Raw genomic sequence first — 12,105 nt, 5'->3', positions numbered from 1 at the left:
TCGCAGTCCAGCGCTATAGGCGCTGATGGGAGGAAGGGCGTTCCTGACTGTCATAAACTCCCTTCTGACAGTGAAGAGCTACGGTACCGGCACTGATAGCTCTTCACCTGTGACACAGAACGGGAAAGCCGATAGAGCGCTAAATTCAGCACACTGTCGGCTTTCTAGTGGTGTATTACACCGCATGTGCCCCAGGAGGTGAGAGCTCCTCTTTAAACAACGTACAGCCTGGCGCACATGTGATCCTGTCTTTCCTCTAGTAACCCCATCACATGAGACGACAGTGGCTGGTTTATTCCATGACAGCAGGTAATACTAGACCAGGACAGGTAAGTGGGTGGAAGGGGGGGGGGGGGGGAGGTTGATAGACTACGTTGGTAACTAGTGGAGGTGGCTTTTTGTTTTTGTTTTTTTTTTAAATGGATGAGGATTGTGCGGATGGTTTTATTTCAATAAAATATATATTTTTTTTAAAATGTATGTTTGTTTTATTAATATTACTGTAGGTGGAGCTTATAAGATATAGGTCCTATACTGACTAACCTATAGAGAATATACCCAGACCATGAACCTACCGGCAGCAACTCCATTCTAGCCAATTCTGTAGTGAGACCGCTAGAATGGAGTTGCTGTAAGGAGGACCTACCTATAGCACTACCTATAGCAACTACAGAATATACCGAGACCATGGACCTACCTATAGTAACTACAGAATATATCCAGACCATGAACCTACCTGCAGCAACTACAGAATATACCCAGACCATGTACCTACCTGCAGCAACTCCATTCTAGTCAGTTCTGTAGTGAGACAGCTAGAAGGGAGTTGCTGTAAGGAGGACCTACCTATAGCAACTACAGAATATACCCAGACCATGGACCTACCTATAGCGACTACAGAATACCCTGAGACCATGAACCTACCTGCAGCAACTCCATTCTAGCCAGTTCTGTAGGGAGACAGCTAGAATGGAGTTGCTGTAAGGAGGACCTACCTAAAGCAACTACAGAATATACCCAGACCATGAACCTACCTGCAGCAACTCCATTCTGGTCAGTTCTGTAGTGAGACAACTAGAAGGGAGTTGCTGTAGGGAGGACCTACCTATAATAACTACAGAATACCCTGAGACCATGAACCTACCTGCAGCAACTCCATTCTAGCCAGTTCTGTAGTGAGACAGCTAGAATGGAGTTGCTGTAAGGAGGACCTACCTATAGCAACTACAGAACACCCTGAGACCATGAACCTACCTGCAGCAACTCCATTCTAGTCAGTTCTGTAGTGAGACAGCTAGAATGGAGTTTCTGTAGGGAGGACCTACCTATAGCAACTACAGAATATACTGAGACCATGAACCTACCAGCAGCAACTCCATTCTAGTCAGTTCTGTAGTGAGACAGCTAGAATGGAGTTGCTGTAAGGAGGACCTACCTATAGCAACTACAGAATATACCGAGACCATGAACCTACCTGCAGCAACTCCATTCTAGTCAGTTCTGTAGTGAGACAGCTAGAATGGAGTTGCTGTAAGGAGGACCTACCTATAGCAACTAGAGAATATACTGAGACCATCATGAACCTACCTGCAGTAACTATATACTGATAAATCAGGCGCACAGCAATACGTCAGAATTTAGCTCTATATCAGTTATTAATTGCCATATATTTCCATCATCACTTACAACAAGAAAGTGACGCAAGTTATAATAAAACACGTAAGGCTGCGGCGTCAACGCCCTGTTCAGACCATATGGCAAATATATATTTGTAAACTATATATGTAATATATATAGGTATATCTATCTATATATATGTAATTATATATATATATATATATATATATACATATATATAAATATATATATACATATATATAAATATATATATATATACATATAAATATATATATACATATGAGTGTCATATGTATATATGTCCAGGAATGTGATTTCCTATATTCTTATTGATATTATATACATATACAATGTCTGTCTTAGCCAGTTATGGCTCCTTCCTATAGACACTCCATTCTAGCCAATTCTGTAGTGAAGTGACTAGATTGGAGTTTCTGGCGGCAGCTCCTCTAAGAAACTCCATTCTAGTCACTTCAGTACTGAACAGTCTACATTGGAGTTGATTCTAGCAGGTCCCTGCCTCCAGCAACTCCAATCTAGTCACCTCACTAGTGAATTGTCTAGATTGGAGTTGCTCCTGGTAGGTCCTACCTACAGCAACTCCATTCTAGCCCGTTCACTAGTGAGGTGACTAGATTGGAGTTGCTGGAGGGAGGACCTACCAGGAGCAACTCCATTCTAGACGCAACCATTTGAGACCATCAGTAGGTAGCGCAGAAGCAGTTACGTCACTGTGAGTCGCGCAGCAGAAGCTTCAGTTCCGGAACCCGTAGACGTATGCTGCATAACCCAGGGAAATGAATTCCAGGACGGAACACAGTCTAAACGTTCACCGGAAGTGCTCAGGGGACGTCCTACGCAAAGATGGCCGCGCTGACAGGTGAGAGGGTCACTGAAAACATGAAGTTGTCGGTGACCTGAAGGACATTAGAGTGAAGTGCGGTAGCTCGGATGGCAGGGAGTGCTGTGCTCGTAGCAATGTGCATCCGCTGAGCATTGCCCGCTTCTTTACACTCTGAAGTGTGGACGCTCTATGCACAGCTGGGGATCTGCTATGGCTAGTCATGCTGTGGGTTTTTGTTTTTTTTTCTATAGGTCCCAGGCTGTCTCGGCTCTGGCTGCATACTACACGGTGAGTTGTAATCCTATAGGTATAATGTCTCCTCCGTGTAGACCAACTCTCATGTCACTGGTATTGTCTCTCTACCTGCAGGCCTCTGTCCACTGCAGCCCTCCACACTGGTGTCTGGCAGCCAGCCTCAGACAATGGCCTTGCCATCAGGTAATACACATATAGCAACAAAGAAATCTGATATATGCTGTGGTAATGTTTCATGTTGATCCTAAAGATTGGGATGTCACCTGCAGTACAGTCTGTATATGGCAGAATATTTTCATGGAGCAGTGGCTTCATATATGAGCCAGAATCTAAACAGTGTCATGATGGGTTCACATGACTGTTATCTATAGTCCACTGCTCTCATCCAATCGACAGATGCAGACGGAGCCATTTTTGCTGGCAGTCCATCTGCATTCACCACAAAGTAAAAAAAAAAATTAAAAAAAAAGTAACTGAAGCTTTCTTTCATCTTGTTGTGTGTTTAACATTTCTGATGGAAGAAAAAGTTCTACATGCAAAACTAAACAAACAGGGTGGATGAAAGTTCCTGTCTTGTTTTTTACCTTGTAGGGAACGGACGAATGACAACAATGGACTGTAATAACAGTAGTGTGAACGTACCCTAAGTGATGTCTGTGACTGTTTTGTATGGAACTATTGTCAAGGATTTCACTTTTATTGGAAAACAAATAAAAGCAGACACTTTTTGTTGTTGTTAATCTCATAAACCACTTATGAGAATGGCATTCTGTATAGAAAATGAAAATATAGGCTGCTGTGTTTTCTTAGGGAAGCTGGGGATGCTACAGCTGTACAACTTAATCAATTTTAAAGGGAGTTTATCAGATAGAAAATGCCTCCCAAATAAATAATAGTGCAGTATAAAGACCTTTAATAGGAGCACAAACATACAGTGGCAATTAAAAGTTTTGAGACCCCTGCTCAAAATGACTGTTATAGCAAACAGTTAAGCAAGTTGAAGATGAAATGACCTTCAAAGAGAACCTTTCATATCCTCAGGCACATGCAGTTTTATATACCGCTAGAAAGCCAAAGGACATTCCTGAGAGCCTAGCTGGAAACGCCCCTCCTGACAGTCTGTCCATAACATTATACTATCAAAGGGGGTGTTTCTTACCACCCAGCCTTGGCGCTGTGTGGTGAGGAAGCCCCCCTCCCCATTGACAGTACTCATCCATACTAGGGAGGGGGGCGTTCCTCACCGCTCAGGGTCCTGGCTGTGCAATAAGGAACGCCTTCTCTGATAGTATAGCGCTACGGACAGACTGTCAGGTGGGGGCTGGGGATAACAGCCTATACAGCAGCCACTAACTCCCTTACTCCACAATGCTCCCTGCACATTACAAATGTTTGTCTCTTTCCTATATTCATCTCCAATCCACAAGTCGCATGTGGTTCCTGAGTATCTTGAATTTTTTTGTTTCAGTGCTTTACCTGTCAGACAAAAGAGTAGTGCTGTCAGTGCAGCTAAAACATCAGCTGTAAGTGGCAAAGGAGAATTCATAGTCACAAAGCTTGACGACCTGATCAACTGGGCAAGAAGGGTAAGATTTTCAGAGCTGCTTAAGTGTTGCATGTTAAGTCACTGGTCAATTGTACAAAACTTTAAATTTCTTTAATTAGGATATTCGCTTTTATGCGTCTCCCACTGAAAATGGCGATTTGTAACATTAAAGTCATGTAGAATTCTAATTAATGTCCCTTATGGCTAAGTTCACATTTATGGAAAATGAAGAGAAATTTGAGGAGGACATTCTCCTCAGATTCCTCTTCATTCCCCTCCCCACAGATTGTGTTCAATGAACTGCTCCTATCTCTGCCTCTCATGAAAAAATCAGGTTGTAATCTGCTGCTAACTTTGGAGTGCAGTCCACCTCAAAATCAGCAGCAGATTCCGCCATGTGAACATAAGCCTAAGTGTTAAACTGTGCAGAACGCCACCCCTTTCTTTCCAAACTGGTATTCTAGGATACTGTGGTCTGTTTTATTCACTCTGCTGAATTCAGTAGTCTGTCGTCAACTCTCCCCCTTCTGTGCTCCACAACTTACAGCACGCCTGATATTTAGTTCTGTGTACTTCAAACAACAGGCCCCTCCATATTGGAGTGTTAGTTTCTAAAGGGAAAATGGTGGATCTATGCCTTACCGATGTTTCAGTCTCATGAGCCACCATAAAGGCATCAACACCAGAGATTGACAGAATAGGAACAGGAACACAAACAGGTTAAAAGCACCCTCCCCCCTCACATCTAAATGAGAGCAACCATACAAAGGTAATAAAAATAAATTAAAACAAAGGGAAATAATCCAGTACTGTCATGGTGGCTCTTGAAACAGAATTTTTTTTTACCGATAATTCTATCTTTAACCTTACCAAAATGACAGCACCAGCACTAGAGAAATTCCAAATAACACTTACTTAAGGGGATGGGCTACCACCTGTAAGACTACGCTTAAAGGAGAGATTTTGATACCATAACAGGTCCAGCCTCTAATGCTTGAAGAACATATGGGGAGTAGAACATACTGTTGCTTTGCAGATTTGTTCTAGAGATGCTGCTTATTTTTGAGAACGGGAAACTGCAACAGCTCTTGTAAAGTGAGCCTTTAGTGACAGTGGAGGATCCTTGCCAAATACCTTGTAGGCTTTACAAATTGCTGATTTTAGCCACTGGGTTATAGAACCCTTACAAACCCTTCTGCCTTTGTGTGGACCATGAAACAGTCTGTATAGGCCACGTGGGGCCCTGGACTAAAGCAGTGGCCAGACTGAAACCAGAAATATCCAACTTAACTCCCTCTTGGGATTTCAACTGGGTTTTGTCAGGATTAACCCTAAACTCCTTTGAACTGTTAGGATTTTCAGAGACACTTTCCAACAATGAAAACTGTGTTTTTGGTAGCTATAATCACATTTCGATGAAGAAGTGAAATGTAAGCCCTATCTATTAGTGAACCTTTCCTTACTATCCTAGAGGAAAGGATCATTCTAAAAACAGACCCAACTTTCCTCCTGAAAGTAGTCACTGACTTCCATAGGTCTCAAGATATTGTTTTACCCTCTTTTTTTTTTTTGTAACAAGTTCAGTGAAGCTTACCACACCCTGGATGTTTGTCGTGCAGTACTTTCCTATCAAGGTACCACAGACTTTTAGCGACAAGACAAAAACACCCAGTTAAAATCCCAAGAAGGAAGTTGCATATTTCTGGTTTCAATCTGGCCACTGCTTTAGGCCAGGGCCCATGTGGCCTCTACAGACTAAATGGCAATGCCGAAAAAACTGCAATGCATGCTGCAGCATTTTTTCCCACAGCACTTCTCCGCTTCAACCAGCTACATGGGGCCTCAGCCTTACAGAATCGTTTGATCCCACAATGTTCTGCCGTTGGAGTGTCAAAAATTGCTCCAAGAGCTATGTACTTTTAGGCTAAAACCCCACCTGGTGAAAACAGGTTCTTTGTTGCCGTTTTTTGAGCCAAAGTCAAGAGTGGATTTAACAGAAATGTCTCAGTGTCAGTGCTTCCCTTGTATTTTCAATTAACTTTTGACTTTGACAAATGTAGCAAAATCTGCAACAAAAAAACCACTGCGTTTCCGCAACCCGGGGCCTTAGCCTCAAGGCATTACATTACGGACCTTTTTCTAGGCCTGCTTAAAGGAAAGCCAAAATCTGTGAAATGTTTAATCTAGCTAGATCAGAAGGAGCGGATCCACACCGAGTAAAGAATTAGATTTTATGATAATTTGCGACTGTAGCTTTACTTTCTTGAGGCTAGCAAGGTTTGTTACATTAGTTAAGAGTCTTTTGCTAGCTAAGACCATCCTCTCAACATCCACGCTGTTAGATGGAGATTCAGCAAATTTGGGTCACACACTGGCCCTTGGACCAACAGGTCCTCTCTTACTGAAAGAGAGAAGGGTTCCTCCACTGTTAGGTGTTGCAACAGTCTAACCAATCTTCTCTTTGACCAAAAAGGAGCCGTAAAAATTATTTGAACTTTTTCCCAATGAATCTTCTGCAGAGCTTTTGGAAGCTGGTTTTTCACTTTCACTTAGTAGGAACAGGAAAAGCTGAGTGGGGAAGTGTGCTTTTAACCTGTTTTGAATCTGTTCTCTCCGAGGTTGGTGCTGTCATGGTAGCGATGCTGGGGGGGGGGGGGGGTTATTTATTATACCACTTCTCTTTAATCAATATAAGAAAGTTTTAGTGGACTGGAGAGACTCTATTCTTCTGTAGTACAAGCCCCGTGAACATTACATCTTGCACAGAAAGGGGTTCTTCTTTATCTTCAATATTCATAGTTGACCTGACCGCTCCCACCTTTAGAGAGAAGAGGGGGGAAGAAGGTGGTTGTGCAATGGTAATCATATCTTCAAGTTAAAGCAATGTCAGAAGAGTGTTTTCTCAGAGCTACAGTATGTGTTTGTTCATTACAGCAGCCTTCCCCTCCCTCTCCATAGACTTCTATGTAAAAAGTAACTGATTAGTGGAGAAAGAAACCTATTTCTTAAGATATTTCTAATATTTCTATTTCTTAAGAGCTTCTTACATTCACCAGCACGATTTATGAAAAGTTTTTATGAATAGAAGTACGTCTTAACTTTCTTTTGTGAAAATCTTACATGAGTTGCATCTCTACATAAGGTTTAAGTATTTTAGTTCACTGTATTGAAGGGTCATATTGTCATTTTCTATATTATACCTACAGAGCTCCCTGTGGCCCATGACCTTTGGATTGGCATGTTGTGCAGTGGAAATGATGCACATGGCTGCCCCACGCTATGACATGGACAGGTTTGGTGTTGTTTTCCGTGCTAGCCCTAGGCAGGCTGATGTCATGATTGTGGCTGGGACTCTTACCAATAAGATGGCACCTGCCTTGAGAAAGGTAAATGTTGGAATATCACATGTTAATATGTACTACAAGTCATATATTCTACATTTTGCTAGATCCTATCTAAGCTAGTGTCCACTCCTAATGTCCGTGCAAGATTTTGAACGGACACTAGGAGCGGACACTACCTGTCGGACACTGATGGTAGTGTGAACACCCCCTTAATACATGACAAATTAAATAGTCTGTATTGTCCTGGGATATTTTTCTAAGTAGAGTCAATGCAGATGGACAATTCCCTGTTTGAATAATACATATTATGTCACTGGTATGTATATTCTGTCATTCACAGGTTTATGATCAGATGCCAGAGCCACGTTATGTAGTTTCTATGGGCAGGTAAGTCTGTAATTTTACTTAAAAGGATGATAAACTTTATAATATAACTGAGCAGCTTCAGTACCATGCAGGGAACTGTATTGCCCCATGATGGTATAATCAGGAAAAAACATACAACTATAACAGCATTATACGTTGTTGTACTGCAGTAAAGTTAGCTGCTCTAGTAGTTTCAGAAAATTTCATCTTTTAGTCAGATGTTTCTATTAGCTGTTATGGATTAGGTCATTAATAAAGAACTCTAACATTTTAAAACCACACCTTGGCTGTTATGTATATTTTTACACTAAAGTTTGAACTAATCCCAGTATAGCAATGCCAGTTGATATACCTGTTTTCCTTTAGAAGGGTTGAATTCTACATGCCTAATAATCTGTCTGCCCTACAGCTGTGCTAATGGAGGAGGCTACTACCACTACTCATACTCTGTAGTCAGAGGCTGTGACAGAATTGTCCCTGTTGATATCTATGTTCCAGGTAACCATCTTCATTTTCACAGATCCCAATTATTTAGGACTTGTCTTTAGTTTAAAGGGGTTGTCCAGTTTCTATTCTCATTATTGAATACTGCTGCTAGAGGCAATAGAAAAATGGCAAATGAGCATTCCCCTCTTTCCATGCCTCTATTTCCACCGATAGTACCTCTGTTTGTTCGTATACATGTCCTGCACTGTTTGTTTGAGGGGATCGCTGCAGCAAATCACAGGGCCTCAGTGGTGATTTTTTGACAAAATGCAGGTCACATCAGTCACATGCCATTTGTGAAGAAGTGACCCCTGAGGCCTGTAATTGACTGCAGCTATAAAAGAACCTGACATATCACTGGTTAAAAACAGATGCAAATCTGATTTTAATATGCAACATGAATTGCTGCATATAACGTTCACTTTGCCTACTGTGTTTTTAACTGATATCTCAGGTTCATTTATAGCTAGCACTGCAATCTTGGCAGCATATGAAAGTTGAGAATCTCAGAAAATAGAACCATTTTACCAGGTGGTATAAAATCGGACACTTCATTTTTGGTGGGGTTTTTTTTTTTTGCTAAGCTAAATTTGCTATGAACATGCAGCAGCATTGTCACAATATGTGAGTTTAGCATAAAGGTGTTTTTAACCTGTGCATTTGTGTAATCCTTTAGTTCTCGCTAAGGACCTTTTTCCAATCTATACACCTTTTTACAGCACTGTATCAGAATTGATCTGCTTTCTAACTGCTCAAATAAAGGGAACTTGTAAGGATGACTGAGACACCAAACCACCGACAGACTCTTACGGACCAGTGGTTTAGTGTACCAAATAGCCTTGTTGTAAAGCTGTCTGTGCCCATATATGTATCTCTTACCCAGTGTCTTCAGTGAGGCCAGAGCAGTATGATTCAGTTATTTTGCGGGCGTGCAGTGGGCTTAGGGGTACTTCCCTCGACTGCAGGCACTAAAGATGAGTCCTGTGAGACTCATTAGACACTTCACATTCTTTTTTTTTTTTATTTTTTTTTAAATATATACTCGAGTATAAGCCGACCCGAATATAAGCCGACCCCCCCCTAATTTTACCACAAAAAACTGGGAAAACTTGTTGACTCGAGTATAAGCCTAGGTGGGAAATGCAGCAGCTACTGGAAAATTTCAAAAATTAAAATGGTCAGAGTTTTTGGGTGCAGTAGATGCTGGGGAAGGAGAGGGGGTGTTTTGGTTGTCTGTCTGCCCCTTCCCTGAGCTTGAGGACTGGTTTTTTTTCTTCCCCCCCCACTTGGAATTCAGTCTGACTGAATACAGGGTATCTGCAGTGCTCCTATTAACCCCTTCCTGATGGAACAGGAGCACTGCAGATCCCCTATATTCTGTAGACCGGGCACTTTCAGACACAGGGATACCTAATGTGTTTGTGTTTCACAGTCATTTTCTACTTTTGTATGTATTCTAGGAAAAGGAGTGTTTTAGAACTTTTATGTTTTTAAAATTTTTTTTTTTTCTTTTTTTTCTTTTGCACTATTTTATGGGAGATTCTATACATTAATATTGTGGCTGGTCATAGACCCCCCCCCCCCTAAAATTTTTTTTTTTTTTTTTTTTGCTGACTCAAGTATAAGCCGAGGGGGGCTTTTTCAGCACAAAAACTGGGCTGAAAAATTCGGCTTATACTCGAGTATATACGGTATAATGCGGACATAGGCAATGTTCTTTGATACTAAATTGTCAGTCCGTGAGGACCTGTAGGTAGTGACCCAAATTGGTCTGACAGATTTCTTTTAAAAAGGAAAAAGCAGCAGAACACAGATCAACTGCTATTAAAAGTACAGCATTCTGAGTACAAGCCAGGATGCAATCTAAAGTAAATATCAACAGGCATAAGTGCTCTTGGGGTCTTTAAACGCCTTTATTTGGGGTTTTAATTCATTGAAAAAACACTGCATGAAACCCACGCTAAGGACTCACGTTTTTTTTTGTTTGTTTGTTTTGAGCAAACCCAGGTGTGGCTGCAAAAGGAAAAAAGGAATAGCAAATATAAAAGCGCCACTTTATTCTTCTCCCTACTGCACAATCCACCCCTGACTTTGGTAGCTTTTTCTTTATTTTTTACTTGTTTTGCAATTGACATTATTTTTGTACTAAAAAGGGTTGTGTAAAGCTAATTGATATCACATAGGGTACTCCTAATTAGGGCTAAAATATAACTTTTATTATTAACAATTAAAATACACTCTTTAGTTTCCCACTATTAAAAATGTGTATAGGACCCTAATGACCACCTAGTTCACACAGAAATAGAACTTTGGACTAACGGGAGTTAGTGGGTTCCCTGCTGCTTTGTGTTAGATATCCAGTTCTATTTCTGTGTGGACTAGGTGGTCTTTAGGGTCCTATACACATTTTTAATAGTGGGAAACGAAAGAGTGTATTTTAATTGTTAATAATAAAAGTTATGTTTTAGCCCATTTGAGCCTTGGTACGACCAGCCCAGTGTATACAAATTGTGTAAAGCTACCCTATAGACCATTCTCCAATGAGCTTTCCACAAGCGATTTGCCTGTCCTTCATACAGCTATAGCTGTCAGCTATGTTCTGTATCCCAGTTGTATGTGAATCAGGTTTCTTTGAAGTGTTTGACATCATTCTTTCTTTACTTGTGGTATTTCTAGGCTGCCCTCCTACTGCTGAAGCTCTTTTATATGGTATTCTGCAGCTGCAAAAGAAGATCAAACGGGAAAAGAGAATCCGGATTTGGTATAGGAAATAAGTGTGTAATATTTAAGTTAAAATGTTGCTATGGCCTTTTTAAGGTGCAGTCGTGGATCTGTTGCTATCGCAATTAGATTTTGTCAATAATATGCCAAGATTTCTGCCATTATATGATTGACTGGCTTATTTTAGAAACTGTACTTTGTAGAACATTAAAGAGTGCTGTAACCTTTAAGATGGTGGTGTTATTTTGTGCCGTCTGGGCATATATATTTTTTTTTTTTTTTTTTTTTTTTTTATATTCTCTGCACCTGGATCAGCTCCCATGCTGTGATGTGATAACAGATGGTACACCTGCAAAAGCCTTGAAAATACCACACCTGGTTGTAGTGTATATAGTACACGCTTGCATTTCCTATGTGTATCCCTTGAGAAAAAGAGTCTGCTGCGTTGTACAGCCAGAGGGTTAAGAGTGGAAAAATACATTCTACATACTGTACACTTTAGAATGAATCAGATATATGCTGAGGATTTTAGGTTTTTGTTTTTCCACAAAGCCATGTTTTAATAAAAACCCTGTCCAATTGTTTCTGTTCAAAATTGACATACCGTATTTTTCGGACTATAAGACGCACTTTTTTTCCCCAAAATTTGGGGGGAAAAGAAGGGTGCGTCTTATAGTCTGAATGTAGCGCCTGGCACCCGCCGTAATAGAGAGGCGAATGCCGGCAAGGGATAGACGCCGGCACAGGTGCCGGGGCCTGAGACATCGCTGCGTTCCTCTGCCCTGCATGAAGCCAGCAGCGGCAGGGGCGATGCTATTCTGCTCCTCCGTCCCCCCGCCGCTGGCTTCATGCAGGGCAGAGGAGCGCAGCGATGTCTCAGGCCCCGGAGTCTATTCCGTGCCGGC

At 41.3% G+C, this 12,105-nt stretch overlaps 1 protein-coding gene across 1 annotated transcript; it reads left to right on the top strand.

Moving 5' to 3' along the window:
- Nucleotides 1-2,416: 2,416 nt before the first annotated feature.
- Nucleotides 2,417-11,430, top strand: NDUFS7 (NADH:ubiquinone oxidoreductase core subunit S7). Its single transcript, XM_075264513.1, has 8 exons — nt 2,417-2,518; nt 2,734-2,770; nt 2,852-2,920; nt 4,206-4,323; nt 7,490-7,669; nt 7,968-8,014; nt 8,403-8,491; nt 11,156-11,430. The coding sequence occupies exons 1-8, from the start codon at nt 2,503-2,505 to the stop codon at nt 11,251-11,253; spliced, it is 654 nt and encodes a 217-aa protein (XP_075120614.1). The 5' UTR covers nt 2,417-2,502; the 3' UTR covers nt 11,254-11,430.
- The last annotated feature ends 675 nt before the right edge of the window (nt 11,431-12,105 follow it).

This window comes from Leptodactylus fuscus, chromosome 1 (genome assembly GCF_031893055.1).
Source record: "Leptodactylus fuscus isolate aLepFus1 chromosome 1, aLepFus1.hap2, whole genome shotgun sequence".
In the NCBI taxonomy this organism is placed as follows: Eukaryota; Metazoa; Chordata; class Amphibia; order Anura; family Leptodactylidae; genus Leptodactylus; species Leptodactylus fuscus.
This window is presented reverse-complemented; position numbering and strand designations above follow the sequence as displayed.

Excerpts from the sequence above, each read along its gene's own strand:
- NDUFS7 (XM_075264513.1), top strand. Across the intron at positions 7,670-7,967 it reads TGGCACCTGCCTTGAGAAAG|GTTTATGATCAGATGCCAGA; the intron begins GTAAATGTTGGA and ends TGTCATTCACAG. Across the intron at positions 8,492-11,155 it reads TGTTGATATCTATGTTCCAG|GCTGCCCTCCTACTGCTGAA; the intron begins GTAACCATCTTC and ends TGGTATTTCTAG.